General features: G+C 41.0%; 1 protein-coding gene and 1 pseudogene across 1 annotated transcript; one reads left to right on the forward strand and one right to left on the reverse strand.

The window, feature by feature from the left end:
• Positions 1-1876: 1876 nt before the first annotated feature.
• On the forward strand, positions 1877-4535 carry LOC148098138 (uncharacterized). Its single transcript, XM_087829737.1, has one exon. It carries the CDS (start codon positions 2011-2013, stop codon positions 3805-3807), a length of 1797 nt encoding a protein of 598 aa, XP_087685863.1. The 5' UTR covers positions 1877-2010; the 3' UTR covers positions 3808-4535.
• A 4736-nt stretch (positions 4536-9271) lies between these two features.
• Positions 9272-17616, reverse strand: LOC148098139 (uncharacterized; annotated as a pseudogene).
• Between the last annotated feature and the right edge of the window lie 5350 nt (positions 17617-22966).

Raw genomic sequence — 22966 nt, forward strand, 5'->3', positions numbered from 1 at the left:
GATGACAGTTAGATTAGTCAGCTGGGAAACTCTGGGTTAACTCGGAGAGCTGAAGATATCATGGATATGCTGATCTTGCTCCGTGGTGTACAGGTCCGTTTACCCTCATGATTAATATTCACAATAAAAATATTAGCCGAACATCATAAAGTCTGTATGTGTGTCATAGTGTCGAACAACCTTTGTACAGTTAAAGCCAGCAGTTACTACATGAGGAAACACCAACGTTATCTCTTTTATGCGTTTATACACAGGTCACGCTGATTACTGAACAAAAGCCCAAAGATCAGCTGTTAATCGAATTTATTTGCTCTCTCTCCTCCTTAAACATGTTTTTAATGTTAGTTATAATTCAGAATTGGCGAGTGAAACACGTAGGACTCATAAGAACATCAGGAAATAAATCCCCGATAAATATAACCTCAGTAAAATAAGTCCGTGTCAGCGGGGATTATTACAGCTGTGTACCGGGGCCTGCGCTTTGTCGGCGGTAATAATAGCTCGATTGCTTGCGAGGCGAGCGGGTCTATCCACGCTTTGCCGCGAGACTGGGCAGACATCTCCGAAATCATCGAAGCACTATTGCAAAGAGGCTGTATCTTGACAAACCGACCAGACACATGAAGATTAAACCACTACATTCTCGGCTAAAAAAATATTAAAACTGTATTTGGTGACACACACAAAAAGGGTTTTTCAAAGTTCAGTTCTGTTAGTTTCCACATGCTGGCTGTTGTGTGCTAAAAACAATGGCCACCAGGCCAAAGCAATGGTTTTGAGTCGATCAGCGTTAACCCCGCCCCCTTAGTTTGATGGGTGAGGTTGACAGATAAAATTATTTCATGGTGAGAGCCAGGCGCCAGGACTGCCAAAATGAAATAAATAAATATATCATTAAATAATTAATTAAATGTGTCAATAATTAATTAAAATGTGAAATACATAAATAATTAATTAAATGTGTCAATAATTAATTAATTAAATATGTCAATAATTAATTAAATGTGTCAATAATTAATTAAAATGTGAAATACATAAATAATTAATTAAATGTGTCAATAATGAATTAATTACATGTGTCATAACTATTTATTTAATTAATTATTTCCCATTTTAATTAATTATTGCCACATTTAATTAATTATTTAATGGTGTATTTAATTAATTCATTATGGCAGTCCTGGCATTCCATACTGAACCTCTGCGCACAGCGTCTGCAAATGGGGGCTGTACGAGGTCACTTCATCTTTATGCAGGACTGTAAGCTGTCATCTGTAAGGCGTGGGCGGTGTTTGTTTTTACCATAGTTCATGGGGGAGAATAGCTGCTCACATAAGTATGTGGATCCGAAGATCCACACTTGGCATGCCTGGGGTTGAAAGTCTCGATAAATGCTCCCACGGCATTTTGGCGGGTATGGTTTACGTGAGTATGACACTTATTTTGAGCAATGAAAAATAATAACATAATTTTATTTTTAGATTTCAAGATCACAATAATCTTCCAATTTAATACTACAAGTTAAAAAGAACTAACACAAATAAAATACACTTCAGATAAATATAATTTTTTTCTCCGAACCACGTGGAGCCGCAGTATAAGGACTAAAGAGCCGCAGCTTGCCGACCCTGCTCTGACCTGTTATAGCGCGAGGCGATCCGCGAGCGTCCGTCACACGTGACTGGGATAAACACAGGGTTAAAATACGCCGTCCGCCGTGACGTGTTGTTTTTCAGCTGCTGTTTCAACGACAAAAAGAAATCAAAGGTTTCGTCATATAGCAACGGTTGCCATGGGCGGTAACGGCTTCCTTTGATCCTTTGTATTTGGCCCCGCCCCCTGCGTCTCAAAAGTTCTTAAATTGGACTAACATAGCTCCATTTCTGTAGCACAAGCGCAACATAACTTGACTCACGTTTAGCGAGGGAGAAAAAAACGAAATACATTTCAGAAGGTTACTGATACGATAAGTCAAAATAACCCATAATAGTCCAAATAAAAATAGCCAGCATGCCTGAAAATACTAATAGTACGGAAATTAAGCAAGTGACAGTGGAAATCGTCCGCCCTGTTATCCAGTCATTTTTCGATCAGATAACATGTAAACAGTGGAATTCACTAAGATCAGGAAATCCTGATTTTGCCACAAAAATTCTCCTGGCCGAGTTTATTGTGGACTTAATAGAAATAGCACGTGATCAAATCGTACGTGCATGTAAAAAAGCAAACATTCCAGCGACAGAGGAGGGTCTGTCACCCGTATTTACTGACAGCTTTTCTCAGGCCTTTGCAGATGTTCTGCAAGTCAAGGACGGAGACCATACAAGCAGCTCTGTGGAACTAACTGATCTTATGGTAAAAGAGGTTGTACGGAGTGTTCAGTCTGCTGACAGCGAGTCAGCTGGGGAGGAAAGGATAAGGCAGCGCATTATTCCTCCAAGAAAACTGGAGAAAATGGTTAATTCTGCCGTCCAAATGATCAGAGGGTTTTGTTCTAAAGTAAACTGTATGCCCTCATTTAAAAGGCGGACAACAAGTCCAGACGAAGAACCACATAGTTCTACACAGGTAGAACGTCTGGACATTAAAGTAGACCTAGAGAATGTTCTAGAGAAAGTTGTAGGCAAAGAACAAGAAATGCATGTAACTGGCCACAAGGACAGCTTAAAGACTGAAACCTCTAAAATTGTGCATGCAACTATCCAGGAGGCTGTCAGTGAACTCAGTGAGATTATTGACGAGGAACTGATTAAACTTGCCAAATATAGAGCCCTTCTATCTGATATTGCTGAAGAGAATGAGAGTTTTATATCCAGTCTTGCTAACTCAGTGGTTGAAGATATTTCAGAAGGGCCCTGTGGTTCTTGGAGTCTTGCACAAATCAAAGAGAAGATTCTGCAGTCATTGAAAAAAGCTGCTGATAAGATTAAATCATTCTTTGCCAAACGTTTTGCAAAAGTAATGATTCTTCGCACTGCCATACAACTGTGGAGCAGATGCCACAGCACACCCGCTGCTAAAAGCAGTGAGTCAGTGCAGAAACTGGTTGAAGATGTCAACTCTGTAATTACAAACAAGGAAATCCTTTCACAGGGTAAATTAGTGGTGTCTACAGAATTACTTACAGATATTCTGCACCAATATACCTCGGAAGGCATGGGACCTGAAATTGTCCCAGAGCAAGTCGTCACGGCAGAAAGACAGAATATTCTGCATAATGATCTGCAAGCTATAGCAAGGCGCTTCTTGGGACTATACAGATGGTGGTTAAATATCCAGGCAGAGAGCCATAGCCAAAGAGTCATACTGGCTCTATTAGATAAGGAGGAACACATGTTATCACTGCCATCAGTTACCACAGAAAATATAAAACCCAGCCCAGTGGCAGAGTTTTATTGTAAAGCCAGAAAAGCAGAAAAAAAAGCAAAGCTTAAGCTCATCCTGCACAAGCTCATCTCTACAACCTTTAAAGAGGCAAACGTGCCGTGCACATACCAAGACCCAAGTCACATCCTCACTTGGCTCTTGGACTATGTATGGGCAGAACTGGAGGATGAAGAGATTTATATTACACCCAAAACCTTTAAAACTATTGACAAAAAACTTCTGAAAGACCTCTGCAACACCATGGGCTTTGTAGAACGTGTTATAGTTTCAATGGAATTACAAGAAAGTGAAACTGCAAAATGCATTTTGACTAGTTTAAAAGATCGTCTGGGAAAACCAAAAGCGAAGCGTTCTGCCATTGTCAGGTTCTTTTGCGCACTGGGCAGAGCCATCGCCAAGCCATTCAGACCAAATACTTAGTCTCCAACTTTTTTTAATCTTGAAAGGAAGAAACGATCCAGTCTTTCAAGATCGATACACAATTCACACAATTCCTGTATTCCATCTAAATTTTCAGCTCTCCTCTGCCCTCTGTCCCCTTCTCTCCAAACACCTCTCCATCAATTACTTTCTCCCCTCCCTTCTTCATCCCTTTTCTTTTTTCACCTTCACCCCCCAACCAGTCCCGGCAGTTGACTGTCCCCTCCTGAGCCTGGTTCTGCCGGAGGTTTCTGCCTGTTTAAAGGCAGTTTTTCCTCCCCACTGTTGCCTAGCGCTTGCTCAGAGGGGATTGTTGGGGGTTTCTCTGGGGTGGCTGTAGCTCAGGTGGTCAGCCACTAATCAGAAGGTCGGTGGTTCGATCCCAGGCTGCCTCCTGGCTGCATGCCAAATATCCTTGGGCAAGATACTAACCCCATGTTGGCCTACTGGTGGTGGTCAGAGGGCCCGGTGGCGCCAGTGTCTGGCAGCCTCGCCTCTGTCAGTGCGCCCCAGGGCAGCTGTGGCTACAATGTAGCTTGCCATTGCCAGTGTGTGAATGTGTGTGTGAATGGGTGAATGACTGAATGTAGTGTAAAGCGCTTTGGGGTCCTTAGTGACTGAGTAAAGCGCTATAAAATGCAGGCCATTTACCATTCTACCTTTCCTTTACCCCCCACCCCTTTTCATTTCCTCCATCATGGTAAATGGCCTGCATTTATATAGCACCTTACTAGTCCCTAAGGACCCCAAAGCGCTTTACACTACATTCAGTCATTCACCCATTCACACACACATTTACACACTGGCAATGGCAAGCTGCCGGACACTCTGACCACCACCATCATCTCTCTACCCTGTGTTCACTTTTTAAAACACAGGGTAGAGAGATGGGGGGGGGGCAATAAACATAATTCGTTAAATTTAACATGTGTCAGATCAGTGTCTTCATTCAAGAATAATTCATCTTAATTTTATCACTTTAAGCATATTTGCACTGCACAAGACATTTTGCACAACACTGGACATTATATTCCTTCATTTCCATTTAATACTTGTACAGCTGCTGTTATTGTGTGTATATATATGTTTATATTTCTTCATACATTCTTATATATTTCTATACTGTGTATTGTGTATTTTGTTGTATAGTTATTTTATTTTCAACTTTAATTTATATATTTTATCTTATTCTTTCCCAGTTAAATTTACCCTTCATTCTAATTTGTGTTGTACAGTTATTTCATTTTTAACTTTAATTTTTATATTTTATTTTATTCCTTCCTAGTTAAATTTACCCTTTTTCATGTTCATATTTATTTCCTATCTTATTCATAGCCTTTTCTTTTTTCTTTAGGTCACGAGCAGTTGTGTAAGCATTTCACTGCATATCGTACTGTGTATGACTGTGTATGTGACAAATAAAATTTGAATTTGATTTAAAAACAAGAAATGAGTAATAGTGTATTTTTGTGTATAATGTTCATACTTTACTCGTTGTATTCAAATCCCAGAAGGAAGAAGAAGACAAATTTAAAAAAAAATAAAACAAAAATATATTTCTCCTTCTTCCCAGGTCAGTTTTGGTTTTAAATCCTGATTTGTATCAACTACCAGTTAACCCATATTAGTTCCTTTCATGTTAAGTTTCTTTTAGTTGTTCTAACTATCTGATCAATATAAGTCCACTTATTTCCAAAGCAATGGCACTTTTGCACAGCACTGCATGTATGGCATCAAGATATAATTGAAACCCACTGACCCTGGGAGTTGTCTGGCTTTTTAATGGATGGTTTTAACACCATTCAATACATCTGCAAGTTACATCGGGTGCAGACATTCATGTTCCCTCCATTATTCATCATCATCTTTGTCACTAGTTTGCTTGCAGTTATTTTTATTCATTAAATTAAGCAAAAAACTAGACTAACCAACTAATCTAAAACTAAGAAACACTAAAATATTACCTTAAATTTGAAAACCGGCTAAAAAAAAATATCCCCATTCAAAAATGTCAGTTGACAATCACATTGGCTTAGGGAGTGATGATGTCACAAGGATGCCTTTAAAATCTTAGATCATTTGAAAATTTTGCATAAACAGGAGTGAGAAGCAGCAATTTTTAGTCGGTTTGTTCGCAGCAGTTGTTTTCTCAGCCTTCAAATGTTCGACCAGAGAAACATTTGAAACATTTACAGAACAAAATTAAACAAACTGAAGAAGAGAAGCTTCAACTAGAGGAGAAGAGCAGACAATGGAATAGAAGCAGAAAATAAACACTTGGAAGAAAGACAAGACCAACAAACTAAGAATATGCAACACCAGCAGAGGCGTAATTTCCAGGGGGGTTAGGGGCATTATGACTCCCCCAATAATCAGACCCAACCAATATAACCCGCCCATAATAAAATTATGAATTATCTTGCATAAATATGCTGTTAATTTTCTTTACTCACTTCAGGTATTACCAGCAAAATAGTTGCATGTTTAATCATCAGGGAATTCACCCAAAATTATTGATTTATTTAGACAGAGATCTTGACACCCCTGATGTTCAGCACAAAGTTACGCCGATGAACACCAGCCTGACATAAACATTATTAATGAAATTATATGTGGTTTTGAAAAAAGTTCACTAATATTAAACATTTAGCAACAGAAATGTAGTCACAATGTGACTTACGTGTAGTGATGTGCGGCTCGATTCTGAAATATTGATTCCTCCGATACCAATCATTTATGTTCTAGAATCGATTCTCACATTAAAATATCGATATTTTAGTAATTTAGAGTAAATTTAGAGAAACCGGATTGTCTACATTCAAAGGAATTACTTCCTCTCCCGGCTTTCATAGTCATGTGCGAAATACGGCTGTATAAATGTCTCGCAGCCCCTTGGCGTGCGCACTCACAACAATGGCTGAGCGTAATCGGAGTCATGTGCGGACTTATTTTACCTCCACAAACAGCTGAGACGGGGTTTGCGATACATGTGGCAAAAAAGGCGCTCCAAGACTGAGGTGTTGTGGCCATACTAGGGAGACATTCAAAAGGGCTGTTGGGGGGTAAATACATTTTACAGGGTTTATTTATCGGATAAAATATGTTAAATGTCACCGTTATTATTGGCCGGCCCGGAAACAGCGGGAGTGTCCAAATTCAGAAGCTGCTTCCACCTGAGGACCCGGCCTTCGTGGTCTAAAGAAAGCCTGAATATTACTTGGTATCGGATTGGAAAGAAAATCAGTGGTATCGCACATCACTACTTACGTGACTCCTCTGGTTTGCATGCAGCAGTCACCTTTCATGATTCTATTGTCCCCACCCCCATCTCTTTACCCTGTGTTCTTAAAAGTGTTTCTTGTGATTTATAAAAGGCAGATAAACACTGATCATCCTTTCTTCACATTTCCCAACATATGTACAAAAAATTAAACAAAACGTGTTGAAAGATGTATTAGATAATAGTAGACTGTACACATTTTTTGACAGGTGTGGCAGGCATCAGGTATCTCACTCTCTTCCAGAAGCGAGACTTCCATGCTGTAGCGCCTCCAGAGCCCTCTGGCCACTTCAAAGGGGCACTCTTACGAATAAGGTGCTGCAAGCCCGGGGGGAGGTGTGTGTATTGCTGTGGCCCCGTGTCTCCTAGCTTTGTAGCTATGTACTTTATACAGTGCAGTTGTAGCTCGGTAAGGCCAAGGGACTGTGCACCTGTGTTGTACAAACACGCCAGAGACAGTGGTAATGTGGATGACTGTACAGTGTGTGATGTGTAGTATTTCTCCAATCCAGTCAAACACACTGCTTTATTGTGTTTTTGAAGTGTGTCTAACACTGGTGACAACTCCTCAAACGAAGCAGAAGGAATCTTTCTTTTTGAAGGACGGCTTCTTCGGCCTTTCACCACAGACGGTCCGTTTATATTTTCATCAAGAGTCTTTTTTTGTGCTGCTGAAGATCTAAAGTCAATGTTATGGCCAACCTCTGGCTGTATCTTGGTTGTGTTCCCCGGCAAAACCCAGTAGGCTGTAGTGATGGGATTTCCGGCTCTTTTTAGAGAACCGACTCTTTCGGTTCGGCTCACTAAAAAGAGCCGGCTCTTTAGGCTCTGAACCGGCTCTTCAGGTTGTTTTGTTGCTTTAATTAATTTATTATTAACAATAATATAAAATTATGCACAAAAGGAATTACTAATGTACAAAAAAAAGTGGTTTTATTTATATATGTTTATATATAAATATATGCGGTGGCCCCTAGAGACGAAGCACGTACAAACTCCAAAACACATTTCTAGCATGAACTGAACTTCCAAAACAGAGCTACCTAGATCACTTAAATTACACAATTGAAAGCATGAAAGCATATGTGTATTGTTTATGTATTTACACACAAGCATTCATATATAGTCAAATAATTTTTAAAAAATGTTCATTTACACGTTATTACCACACACTTCTGTGCTTCTGAGTTTTTATGTGCTTTGGAGTTTGTACGTGTTTTGGAGTTTTTACGTGTTTTGGAGTTTTTACGTGTTTTGGAGTTTGTACGTGCTTTGGAGTTTGTATGTGTTTTGGAGTTTTTACGTGCTTTGGAGTTTGTACGTGCTTTGGAGTTTGTATGTGTTTTGGAGTTTTTACGTGTTTTGGAGTTTGTACGTGCTTTGGAGTTTGTACGTGCTTTGGAGTTTGTATGTGTTTTGGAGTTTTTACGTGCTTTGGAGTTTGTACGTGCTTTGGAGTTTGTATGTGTTTTGGAGTTTTTACGTGTTTTGGAGTTTGTACGTGTTTTGGAGTTTGTACGTGTTTTTACATGTTTTGGAGTTTTTACGTGTTTTGGAGTTTGTACGTGCTTCAGAGTTCATACGTGATTTGAAGTTCGTATGTGCTTTGTCTGTAGGGGCCACCGTAAATATACTTTTATTTATTCACTCCATATAAAATGTAATAAATAAATCATATAATACAAAAATCAACTATTCACATTTCAACTTTTAACTATTAAAATTTTCAGCTTTTTCCTTTTACAAATTTAAAGTGAAACAAGACAAAACTCTGCAAACGACAACACAATTAAGTATAAATTAAAATATGAAAACAAAAAGAAGATGCATATTCTCTGTCATATGGACCTGCATGAATAAACTTTCTGAATCCTTTATCATCTGCAACTGAAAATAGTTGTGGATGATTACTATACCTTTCTAATGTGACTTTGTTGTCCCTGGCTCTTTCTCTCTCTCTCCCTTCCTGCTCTGTTCCTGTGCTACTGAGTGTAACTACCGCCCCTCCCCCCTCTTCCCAGCGTAAAGCACAAGGCTCGCATGCTGAGTGAAGCGGGAAAAAAGTGCGAGAGAGAGGGTAAGAGAAAGAAAAAAAAACCCCACGGCTCGCGATAAGGAGCGGCTCGCATCGTTCACGTCAGAGATCCGGCTCTAAGAGCCATTTTGTTCGCGACCGACCCATCACTAGTAGGCTGGTTCATCTGTGACTGTCTTTGTGCCACGGATCCTCACTGTTGCCTCCACTTTAAACAGAAGTGTAGCGACATGGGTGCAGGTCTCAGCAACTCCAGCCATACAGGTGCAGTGTGCGGCTTCGACCTTCCCCGTGGTGCTTACAATTACCCATGGTTGTAATGCAGGTTCATTCAATCTTTGGGAGTGCAGTACCTGTAACACACAAGGACAAGGTTGATGTAAAGACAATAAATGAAATGAGACAGGGAGGACATAAATTGGCGTTAATAATTTGCCCGATTATCAATGTGTTAATTTAGATCTACTTTACAATTATGGGCACATAATATGATAACGATATTTTAGCAGTTCAATGATAAATGTATAACATTAATTATGATGGGGGGTGGACAATGGCTATTTCATTCGATGCACTCCAGCTGACTTACCTTGGTATGAATGACGACCTACTCAGAGTTTGGCGGCTTGAAAATAGCCAAATCTTGCACCCAGCCGTTAGTAAATTGGATGTGCGCCTCCAGTGACTTGTAATTACAAAACTGGTTCACAGTGTAAGCGCTTACTCCACAAACAAGATACGTGAAGATATCGGGGTAGGACAGTGGCGGTAAGTCGTCTGGGTCTTTACTCCACTGCCGTATTTCATATTGGTCCAGATTTGCGATGCACTCTATTTTTTTCAAGTACCGCTGCTTTGCCTCTGGACGCAATCGGTCTCTATACCGTCCGTTTTCTTTTGAGCTGCTTTTAAGCATGTTTCTTGTCGTCGTTGTTCCAACACAGTAAGTTTGTTTTGATTCGTAGAGCCTGAAAATGGCGCCGCGCTCCCACAATGCATTGCGGCGTGACGTCAACTCCAAAGCCCTATAAGAGTAATATTAAAACTAACTAGCTACCGCCATTGTTGGAAACTGAGCAGGGCGCTATGAATTCTGGGACAGAGCTACTCCTTCTTCTTCGAGGTTTAACGGCAGCTGGCATCCTTGTACATGCAGTGCTGCCGTCTTCTGTTTCAGTCCGTTATTACACTCTTAAATCCTACTACTTATTCCTTCGTCTTTTGTGATCTTACAAAGCTTCAAACGACGCGTCGACTATTAAATCAGTCGTCTACGATTCTGATAGTCGACGTAATCGTGACTAGTCGACTAATCGTGGCAGCCCCTAGTACAAACCCCGAAGCACGTACAAACTCCAAAACACATAAAAACTCCATAGCACGTACAATCTCCGAAGCACGTACAAACTCTAAAACACATAAAAACTCCATAGCACGTACAATCTCCGAAGCACGTACAAACTCTAAAACACGTAAAAAGTTCAAAGCACATAAAAAGTCCAAAGCACGTGCAAACCCGAAGCATGTACAAACTCCAAAACACCTAAAAACTCCATAGCACGTACAAACTCCGAAGCACGTACAAACCCCAAAGCATGTACAAACCCCGAAGCGCGTTCAAACTCCAAAACACGTAACAACTCCATAGCACGTACAAACTCCGAAGCACGTACCAACTCCAAAATTTACAAAACACAACAGAAGTGCTCCAAGATGCTAGGTGCAGTGTTGAGCCTAGTGGCTACACAAGCCAGGAAGTACCAACTATCGGATTTGGTGTGTGGTAGCAACAGGTAAATGAACTTTTTTTTAAATTATTTGAATATATATGAGTGCCTGTGTATATATGCTTTCAGTTGTGTAATTTAACTGATCTACGTAGCTCTGTTTGGGAAGTTCAGTTAACGCTAGAAATGTGCTTTAGAGTTTGTACGTGCTTTGTCTCTAGGGGCCACCGTATAAATATGCATAAAGAGCCGTGATGCCTGTGTATGAGAAGGTGGTTCTTCCTGCTTGGGGCTAAACCCCTCAGCGAAGGGGCCCCACGATGCCTGTTGGCCACACAGTAAACCCCAATTGGGTACATTTTAAATTTCATAAAATAATTTTTGTTGGGTAGGCAGAAGGGAGAAGAACGTGGCCCAGGGGTCTTACCCTAAACATAACCACTCCCCTCTTCTCGCCTAACCCTAACCATACTTAACCCCCCAAATTCATCAGCACTCAGAAAGAATTAAAAATCCGCAAAGGATATAAATAAATAAATAAATGCCACTTAAAAAGCCTGCCTGCAAGGGGATAAAAGACCACACGGGACACAAAGGGAACAACAGAGATAAAAACTTTAATAAGAAGACACAGCAAAGATAAGACAAAACCCAGAGAGGGACATTTAAAAATTAAAATTCATTTGAGCTCCAGCCTGAGGAAGGCGCACCAGACACCGAAACGTCGCGATGAGCTCAACATAAAATTTGTGGCCTACTAAACCCCCGTGATGGGCAATTTTTGGAACAATTATGTTGGTGGGGGCACCATCCCCCGTTCCACGAAAGACCGTGCACTTGTGGGTTTCCAGCATTACTGGGGCCCCAGTCCTTTCTCAAATCCTAACCCCCTAACCCAGGGGTCTGCAACCTTTTACACCCAAAGAGCCATTTGGACTCGGTTTCCACACAAAAGAAAACACTGGGAGCCGCAAATACTTTTTGACATCTAAAATGAAGATAACACTGTATATATTGTTTTTTACCTTTATGCTTTGTGTGAACAACTAAGGTGTGTTGCTTATGAAATCCATGAAGTGCTACAGAGAAAATTACATTTTATTTATGTAATCAACACATTTTGAACTCTTAAAGAAATATAACAAAAGGAAAGACACCCAGCTGAACTAAAATGATCCATGTAGCAAACAAAAACTGTTCTCAGTCACCACCCTTATATCGCCTTTGGGCAGTTGGAGCCTTGACCTGACTTTTAAAAAATAATTGGTAAAAAAGCACTATGCTGCTGAAAAATTAAAAATAGATATTTGCAAAATTCTGCCTAAATATGTATTTTACCAGGTTAATGCGTGCGGTGGGGCGTGGTCTGCAGCGCTGCTGCAGGGGAGGCGGACGCACCTGAGCCACACCCGCAATCATGCTTCGCTGCCTTTACGTCTGCGCTATCTGTGCTGTTGTGTTGTTGGTGGTGTATGTCGGGCTGTGAGGTGAAAAGCTATAGCCGGCTGTATGCGTACAGCAACCGTGTGTGAAAAGTGGTCAATAAAGAGATGCTGAAAAGCGTGTTCATGCAAACATCGTCGGTCTGCCGTGATATGTTTACAATAAGACTTATGGTCCCGAACCTCTGCGCACAGCGTCTGCTAATCGGGGCTGTACGAAGTCAGTTTACGCAGGACTGTAAGCTGTCATCTGTCAGGCGTGAGCGGTGTTTGTCTTTAACATAGTTCATGGTGGAGAATAGCTGCTGACATAATGTGGATCCGAAGATCCATAATTGGCCTACCTGGGGTTGAAAGTCTCGATATATGCACGGCGTTTCGGCGGGTACACCGGCTTCCGCGAGTGTGACTCTTTTTTTGAGCGATGAAAAAATAATAGAATATAATTTTATTTTTATATTTCAATATCACAATAATCTTCCAATTTAGAACTACAAGTTAAAAAAAAGAACTAAACACAAATAAAATACACTTCAGCTAAATACTAATTTATTTTCCCAAACCACGCGGAGCCGCAGTATGAGGACTAAAGAGCCGCATGCGGCTCTGGAGCCGCAGGTTGCCGACCCCTGCCCTAACCCTATACTGAAAAGTAACGGACATGAAAATGCACAACCTGTAAAAGAAAATACTTACGTGGACAATTTAAAAACAAACCAAAAGACATGTTTCATCTAAAGAATGAATTCTTCACAGAACATGAAGTCAAAAAACAATTTTTAGACATGTTTACAACAGTAACATAAGATCACATTTGTGTGAAATGGAAAAAAAAACGTATATTTTATAAATACAAATCACACATGTTTTACACGTTTTCATCAGAACATAACTTTAACATGCACTCCATTGATGAATTCTGTAACACCGATCATTTATTTCGTCATTCTTAACACCAAATCCCTTCTTTTATGGCCAAATGCCTGGTATGACCGGGCGCCCATGCCTGCAGCCCTGCACTCCTGAACATACTGCCGGTATGCATCCTTGACCCTGACTGCAGGATCCGTATTCACAAACGATGTCTCCTGTTCTGACCAATGCCTCCTGACACTGGCAGGAATGAACACAGCTCTTGTCGTCACACTGTCAGGTTCTTAATCCTCTAGCTCGACGGGAACTTCCACAGGATCCTGCTTCAGTAGGAGTGTTGAAGGCTTCTTCTTCGAAGTAACTGGATGGTGCACCATGCGATACGGAATGTCGTAGTACAGCTTGTACAAAGTGAATCCAAAGGTTCTCTCACATGTAGATGAGGACATGATCTTCCATTTCTGAAGGTCCGCTTGGCTGACCTGTAGCTCAATTAGCAGATGCTTGATTTTCTCGTAGCACACAAAATCACGGTTCATGAGGAGGCCTACTGATCTAGCAAGGACAAGGATCTTCTTCTGAGTAGAGGCATCAATCGTTCCTGGAAGGCGTTTCAGGACGTGGACCAACCATGGCATGCCATGTTCGTGGTACCTTTCGAGATTTCGCGCATAGCAAAGTGACCGGCGCTCCATTTCCATGGCTACGTCCCCTACCAAGGCTGACGAACGTGCCTCAATCGAAGGCTCTTTGTCATCATTGTGGAGTTCTATAATTCCACAAAGTTCCAGGTTGCCCGGCGCTGTTCCTCTGACATCCCGATATTTCAGGTCAGGAAACCACCTCAGCTTCATTTCCAGGAAGCCAGCCTTCAGGCATTCTCCAACATCTTTGCCGGACTCTTGGATGAGCTGCCTGGTCCTGGAAAAGGTGAATGGAGTTGGAAAGGAATCCCTTGTAGCGAGGTTCTCAACTAAGGATGACAGGTTGATGTGTCCCTTCAGAATCTCAGGGCATTTAGCTCCCTGGAGCTCAGCAAGGGGGGTCTCTTCATTCCTACGGAAAATATCTTGCAGCAGGAGGAGGACAAGTGAAGGACCAAGTACTGAAGGCTCACATTCCATGTTGCATGTGAGGGAGAAGAGCCTTTGGACTTGCAGAATCTGTAGGTTGTCCTTGGTCCAGTGTGACAAAGGGGGAGGTGTGTCCTCAATTGCTGGCCCTGTGGCAGGACCAAGTGCCATGAAGCCCCGGATATGCGTGGCACTGAATTCGTGGCAAGAACTTGTGCCCAGGGCTGAAGAATAAACAATGTCAAGGTTGGACAAGGGGTGTCCATGAAATGCCTCTTCAAGCGCTATCTCCAGCTGAAAGGCTCTCCAGACTGGGAGGAACCCGCCTTTGCCCCTGTACTGTTGACCCAGATCCCAGAGCTCCTCAACCATGTGGGTGAGACATTTTGACAGGATGAACTGCAGACTGGACTCTTCATTCTCCCACTTGAAAGGTACCACCAGGGGGAGAACATCAAATAGCTTTTGAATGTGAAGAATGCGGAAGAAAAAGTCAGCTTTGATAGATTCCTTGAGTGATCCTAAATCATGTTGATCCAGCCCCTGGACCATCTCGATTCGCAAGGAAAATTTGCATATGCACTTGCTGGCAAGGTCCCGCATGTGTACATAGTAGTCCTCCGCACGGCTATCAAGAGCTTTGAGATAGTTGGGGTGGCTGAGCCCACCATTAACTATCAACCCACTTATTGGGTGGCGGAACGTTGACTTGTAGTAGGTGCGGGAAGAGTCCACGTAAAACTGCCAAAAGGTGACAAACGGCAGATGGTGTCATGAATCGCTATGTGGCAGGCAGGAATTGGACCCAAAATGCAGGTTCTTAGACACAAGGGATGAACTCAAAACCACAGCTTTATTTGCTGGCCGTGAAAAGCATACAGAAGCAAACTAAACTAAACTGGAGAAATTACAAACTAAACTCACAAGGAGACACAGGGAGATCCACACAGCATGAGGGACAACGCGACACTGACTCAGAAAAACACAGAGTTTAAATACACTGGGAAGTAACGAGGGGAATGAGACACAGGAGGAGGGCACAGCTGGGAGAAATCAGGACTGACGAGACAAGGAAGCAAAGCAGGACACATTCACATAAGACACGGACCTTCAAAGTAAAACAGGAAGTATGACACAGAGTCGAGAACTTGGCACAGTGGAGACAGCAACTAAGAAACACAGAGACAAACCATAAGGCAGAGGTCTAAGAACCAAAATACATAGAGGGAAATACTAAGCTTGGAACACAAGAAACTAGACTCGAGGGAGTAACAAAAGACCAACCATGAGAACATAATGCACAATACAGAGTGACAGAAAACAAGAAACTCAAACATGCAAAGACACAGACTTACACAGAACAGAGGGGGCACAGAGAAACATGAAGGGCAAGGGATTGAAACTAGAAACCATAGAATAACTCACAAGTACAATAATACAAAAACCACAAAGAACTAAACACACTGGGTCAGGAGACCCAGGACCTTGACAGATGGGCAATGTGAGCCAAAACTGGATCGACGTCCAACTCATGCTGGTCCAACTCGGTCTGCATATTTGCACACTCATGCATGGACATGTCGGTAAAAAGCGTGACTCTTGGACCAACCAATTGCTGTAACCCCGCTCTGGACCAAAACAATTGGGTGTTGGGGTCAGTTGACATCACATTGCATGCAACATGCAGAGAACAACGAATGATGTTATCAAAATCCGTGATCTTGGACAACATCAGAGGTTCACTTGACTTGTGGCCAAACTTGCAGATCAAAAAATGGAGATCCAACGTTGGATGTTCCCCCAAGGAATCCCTGGACTGATCAATGGTGGACAACACAAACTCTTGATCTTGGGGTAACACATTCATGTAACCTTTGTTTTGCAGGGGTGTCTTCTGTAACGTGGGTCGACCAAATTCACCCTCTGGAAGGCTTCTGAGATTCTTTTTTTTTTTTGCCTGTCCCGTTTGGATCTATAGCCATCAGAATTGTTGTCTGAAGGCCAAGAAAGATGCCAAGTGGATTTACTTTACCAAGTGGATCATCATGGCCTTGCCATATTGGTCTATTTGATTGACCTTTATTATAATTATGTATTTCTTTTATTTTTGTTTTTTAAAGACAGGACAGACATGAATGGGGGATAGGACAGGGAGAAAGAATGAAAGAAAGAGAGGGAGAGAAAGAAAGATAGAGGGGAGAAGAGATGGTGAGAAAGGGGGGAAGGAAAAAAAAAGAAAAACAAACAAAACTCCTGGATCACCTGTATGCAGATAAAAAACCAGAAGAGAAAACAAACAAAGAGCAACATAATAAAAACAACACCATCACAATAAACTAGCTAGCAATAGATAACAGTAGATACTTTTTAAATTTCACCTGTTGAGAATGAAAAAAGAAAACAAGCAGAAGAAAACGTGAGCAATAGAATAGACAACATCACGATGATATATGGGAATATAACTGTAAATACTAAATATTAAACATTATTGTGCAGCACGTAAGATCGACAGCGCACAGTGTGCTTTGAGGTAGCAGCCAAAAAGGGTGTAGTTTGTGTGTGTGAACACCCGTGTGTACACCTGTGAGCATGAACTCGCTTGTTTTTAAAAGGTTCCTTCATGTAATGATCTGCTAGAGGGTGTGGGGAGCCACAGCCACATCCACCAGGGCATGAAGCAGGTATGGAGGAGATCAAATCTCCAGACATCCAGAGGCCCTCAGAACACAAGAGACCAAGGAAGACCAACAGAGGGTCAGCTGCGCCACTATCCCAGAAAGAGCTGACAAGAGTCCCAGATGAGGGGTCACTCAGCAGCCGTGGAGCAGAAGCCAGGGGGGTTGCAGTGACGTCCCCGTGAGCTCCGCTGGCAGCCAGCTGTGCCAGAGTGACCCAGGCCCAGGCTTCTGATATTCTCAATGATGTTGACCATCATACCATTGATGAGTTCAGTGGTAGGATAGGGAAGATATCCTGGGGACTGGCAGGCCTTGTCAACAAAAACAAGGGATCGGGGAATTGCAACAACATGAACTTTAAATCCCTCGTCGAGCTCGATAAGATCAATGCCTCTAACCTTGTGTAGGATTCCCAACCCTTCCCTGGACAGCCTTGTTCAATCGAAGTGCTTCTTGATCAAATGCCAAGAATTTCGCAACTGCTTGGTTCGGTAGAGGGACAAGTTCAACTTTGAGAACAACAGCTTGACCCTTTCCAACCATTCCACTTCAATCAATATGCCATCAAAATCAAATTCACCGATTAGTTGGAGGCCGGCACAATCAACAGTACTGACCTGCAGAGGAATGAGGATCTCTGGGTCAGTCAGGAAGTCTGAAACACTGGAGGCCGTCGTAAATGCTGTGGCCAAACCATCCATGTTCTCCCTACCCTTGCGTTCGGCAACCGAGCCCCCATTTTGTTTTCTCATACATAATGATCAGGCTGGCTTTATAAACGTCAAACCCAGGATAACACAAGACGCACTTTACACATAATGAACTATATACAGCAACATAGAGAGCAGGCTGTGATCCTCAGTCTTGATGCTGAAAAGGCATTTCTACGGTGGCCCTGAGAGGCCAAACGGACTGCAACTTCAGAAAACACTTGCAAAAAGAAAAATGCTCCAAAAAGAAAAATGCTGCAAAAAGGAAAACACTTGCAAAAAGAAAAATGCTGCAAAAAGAAAAACACTGCAAAAAGAAAAATACTGCAAAAGCACACAAAGCACAACGGAAATAGGAAAAAAGACAACGGAAATGTTTCTGGGGAGACAATAACCGGACAGACCAGTTGCACGAACCAAAACATGCTAACAAGTGCACTGGGACTGGGAGACACTTCAAAGAAGTGGAAGCGGAGCCGCCAAAGAGTAAACTTTCAAAAGTAAGTTCTGAATATTATGTCACTTATTTATGTGCAAATGTTTAATAATGAGGAACATTAAAACATTACTGTTGGCCACATGCCGGCAAAGTTATGTGACATTAGCGATGTTTCTTTCAACGTTTACTTTGTTTTAAAGCCTTTACTTTATACGCCGTTAGATAGTCGACCTTAATCTTACAGAGAATGTGATGATTTTATGGATAATTAAAGTCAGTCATATATCCACAAACACAACAGGCTGAAAGTCAGTGATGCTGCTCGGTTTGCAGTCCTGAATATCACGGCACAAGCAGGATTCACTGCACTGTTAATGTTAGCTATGTTATATTGCTGCCTCTGTTCGGTGGTGTCGAGCCAAACGGACTTTAACATGTGTTTGAACGAGCTGACGGTTCACTCGTTAAGCTGAAAGAAAGATGCTTTAATCACAGGAGTCACACATGTGTCCACTGTACTATCTGGGAACTCTTCTTGTCTAGCACTCGTAATAACACAAACAAAATCCTCCGCCTCTTGTGCTGTTTTGTAGCAGTGTATACACCTGAGACTGTCACCTGTCTGTCTGTCCTGCACTCTCTCTCTGTTTCTTTCTCTCTGATTGTGGAATAAAATGATGAACATGTATTTATAAGTTACACTTGTGTTTGAATCCTGCAGCTTATCACAATTTGATTTCCATGTGTGACAACTGCAAGTGTCCAGAGTGAGGACAGACTGAGGGACCCGCTGCTGCACATCATCTGTGAGGCTTTGCACCCCTGATGATCCACCAGGACAAACTCAGCAGTGTGTGAGGAAGAGGAGGAGGAAGAGCCAGCAGCAGCTGACAGATGGAGAGAATAGACAGACTGTTCCCTGTTTGTGAAGGACTGCTAGGAAAGTTTAAAATCACTAATTGTCTGTCCTGAATCAGTCTTATTAGGTAATGTTCAAATAATTTTATCATTCCAGTGTTTTCAGTGTGGGAGAAAGTACTCAGGGCCTTCAAGTTACACACTATGAAAGGCAGCAACAAGTTTAATATTCAGAAACCTAAAGTATGTATCAGCAGCAGAATGGAGCTAAAAATAAATGTTTGTTTCAGTTCTATGAAGCTTTGAGTATTTTGGATTAGTAGCACTGCTGTGTTTGTTGCATCATATTGCTGTAATTGTTTATATGCTTTATATATTCTGAGGTAAGTTGATCTATAGTGTTACATCATATTCTATAAGGATGTTATGTGTTTGTATACTTTCTGCCCAGTTTGACCCATTTAACAGAAGTCAGCCTGTTTAAGGCTCTGATATCTATTCTGTATGACTTAAAGCAGTTATGACATGGTCTGATTTTCTCACCCAATAAAGGAATATTTAATATATCAGTCTACTCTTCATTCTATCAGAAACAGTTATCACAGCTCGTACATTTGCTTCTTCCACACATATATAAGCATTGAGCCAAATTTAGTAATGCCAACATATTAAAAGAACAACATTTGTCTCTTATATATGATACATCTATATATACACTGTCACAGATACTTTTTTTAATTTTTTTTTTTATTTATTTAGGACAGTGCATGTTAATGAACATAAATGTAAAAAGAAAAATTACATGAATGTAAACATGCCAGATTATAGCCAAAGGCTAATTTCCATCTGTTGTCCTTAAACATAAAAAAACAGACATAATAATTCATAAAAATTCATCATTCATTCATAATAAAAACTCCATCACCAAACTTACACATACACACCATTCTGTTCCCAAATAAAACATTAAAACTATACAACTCATACATGATCACACACTTGATTTGTCCATAACCAGTTTTTAACCTTTGCCTTAAACAAATTGAATGTCGAGCATTCTCTAATGGGTTGAGGAAGACTATTCCACAGATGGCCACCCTGGACAGAGAGGACGTTCTGCCCAAATGCTGTCCGTCTGTGGGGTATAAACAAGTCTCCTCGGATTGTAGCTCGAGTGGTCCTGTCTGAGCTTTCTTTATGCCTAATGAACTGCTTTAGTGGTGGTGGAGCAAGGGAGTTGTCTTTAAGTGAAGATTTAAGGTGATAGGAAATATAAATAAATGCAACTTGAATCTTTACTGAAGCTCAGTGTTTGGCACAGAATTCATGTTCACTGCTGTAATAACTAATAATGATTAATATAATATTGGCCATATTATATTTACATTACCAAAGTGACATGACTTTAGTCTCATGAACAACATCAGTTAATTGTTATTTAGTAGCTAATCTTAAATGACTGTTCAGTACAGAAATGAAGCCCAACAATCATGTTTTACAGTCCTGTGGTGTCAGCCTCAGATACTTATCAAATCACACAAAGCTCATGTAGAAACAAATGTACAAAATATGTTCTCCTTCATTTCTGTCAAACAAAGCTGTATGAAACGTTTCCAGCTGTTAGTATCATGGTTGCTAGGCAACCTGGGCAGCACGACGGAGGCTAGACCGTCCCATTTCACAAGCCTACAAGCCTCGCACTTCCGACCTCAGCGGTCTTTGAGTACGCGGCCCTTGAGGACCGTTAAGGCTGCGTACTTTAAGGCTGCAGACCCTGAATTGAGAAACAGTCCCTGAATTGGGATACAGCCATGTTTTGGTTCGTGCAACTGGTCCGTCCGGTTATTGTCTCCCCAGAAACATTTCCGTTGTCTTTTTTCCTATTTCCGTTGTGCTTTGTGTGCTTTTGAAGCGTTTTTCTTTTTGCAGCGTTTTCCTTTTTGCAGCATTTTTCTTTTTGCAAGTGTTTTCTGAAGTTGCAGTCCGTTTGGCCTCTCAGGGCCACCGTACATTTGACTCTGTTTGTTGGCAATACCTATATGGAGTCTTGCATAAATTTGGTTTTAATGAGCTGGTAATAAATAACATTAAGGCATTATATGATAACCCGACTGCAAGGCTTAGGATTAATGGTCACCCAGCAAGAGCCTTGTCTCACTCCCCTCTCACATTGGAGACGGGAGTGAGACAAGGCTGTGCCTGCTCTCCTCTTCTCTTTGCTATATTTCTGGAGCCACTAGCCCAATATATTAGGCAAAACAGAAAAAATCACAGGTGTTACAATAAATGATGTGGAACATAAAATAGCATGCCGACTATGTACTCTTATTCCTAAAAACACCTGAGGAGTCTCTCCCGGAGGTAATGAACTGTTTTAAAAACATTGGCCCAATGACGGGATACAAACTGAATCTAAGTAAAACTGAAGTCCTTCCCTACAATTATAGTCGATCTGAAAAGCTCAAACAAACACATCCACTGAAATGGAACACAGACTCAATTAAATACCAAGGTGTAACACTTACTAAAGATACAAAAAGACTATTTGACAAAAACTACAACCACTTATATCAAAGAGGACCTTACAAAATGGAATCATATCCCATGTCTGAGCATAAGCTCTAGAATAGAAACCATCAAAATTAATGTTTTACCAAGATTTTTATGTCTGTTTCAGACCCTCCACTCCAGATTAATCAAAAAGATTTTATTGAATGGGATAAAACGATCTTTAGATTTATATGGCAGATTTATATTGAGTTTCCAAACTTTAAAGCAAACGTTTCATTTAGAAAACCAAGACCACTCTAGATACTTGCAGTTAAGAAACTTCTATACACGAAGCATCAAAAACCAAACACCCACTACAGCAAGGCCACTTATCCAATTCTTTGTAAATGCTTATAAGAAAGGTGTAAACTCACAAATATACAAACGTCTTAATGATCTCAGCAATTATTCAACAAAGTATATAAAAGAAAGATGGGAGAAAGAGGGAGATCTGGCAATTACAGAAGAGGAATGGCAGAACATTTGTTCTTTTCAATGGAAAAGTACAACATCACATGTATGGAAGGAATTCTGCTGGAAAAGTTTTGCTGGTTTTTTCATCACCCCAGCTATAAAGGCACATTATGATGACGGAAGTTGTGAATGTTGGAGGAACTGTGGCTACAAAACAGCACACCACTAATATATATTTTGTGAGAATATTAAGAACTACTGCAGAGAAGTCCACAAAGTGATGCAAAACATATGTGGTACATATTTACCCTTTGATTTCAAACCCATATTTTTAGGATACATACCCTCAGACATAAAGGGTATAGACAAATACTTACTTGGTGTGCTGCTGGCTGCAAGTAAAAAGGCACTGACCAAAAGATGGCTGACACCCCAGATAGCAAGGAGACATTGAACTGATGTCGATTTCTCATCTGATCCATCAGAATGGTCAGGATTGAAATGTCAATGAAATATTAATGTTGAAACAATATTGATATGTTGAAACAACATTGACATTGAAATAATATTGATTCACTGTTGTTCTGTTATTGTTGATTGGTGATCTATTTATAGTTGACAATGTGACAACAATCACGTTGAAAAACCATTGATTTATGGTCGAGCGGGAATTTACAGCTGCTACCACATGGACTATTCCGTAGCACCCCTCTCAAAGTGGTACATCACATCAGGCAGCGGGAAATTCCATTTAAGAGTTGACCGGACGTTTTATCAGAACTTCTGCACGACACTCTCGGCTGTATCAGGTAAGAATGTAAGAATTTAGTTATTCGTTATTTGAAGGTCAATGTATGTATGATATCACTAAAGCTAACTTAAACAGAAGGAGAAAAGTATAAATTTCATAACAATACCAACTCTGAACAAAGAAAATATTTTCATGTCATACATTCATGTCTTTCCGTTGTAAAGGTACGAGAGTGCTTTTGTTAGCCCTGCGGTCGGCTTGCGCACCGTGTACCCCGACTCTCGCTCTATGTGTGTATGCAGAATTAATTCCCTCAAACAATTTACAAA

Source organism: Neolamprologus brichardi, chromosome 16 (genome assembly GCF_056152115.1).
Source record: "Neolamprologus brichardi isolate AB-2024 chromosome 16, ASM5615211v1, whole genome shotgun sequence".
NCBI lineage: Eukaryota > Metazoa > Chordata > Actinopteri > Cichliformes > Cichlidae > Neolamprologus > Neolamprologus brichardi.

Bases quoted from the DNA above. Each gene is read 5' to 3' on its own strand.
- LOC148098138 (XM_087829737.1), top strand. From the start codon at position 2,011: ATGCCTGAAAATACTAATAGTACGGAAATTAAGCAAGTGACAGTGGAA.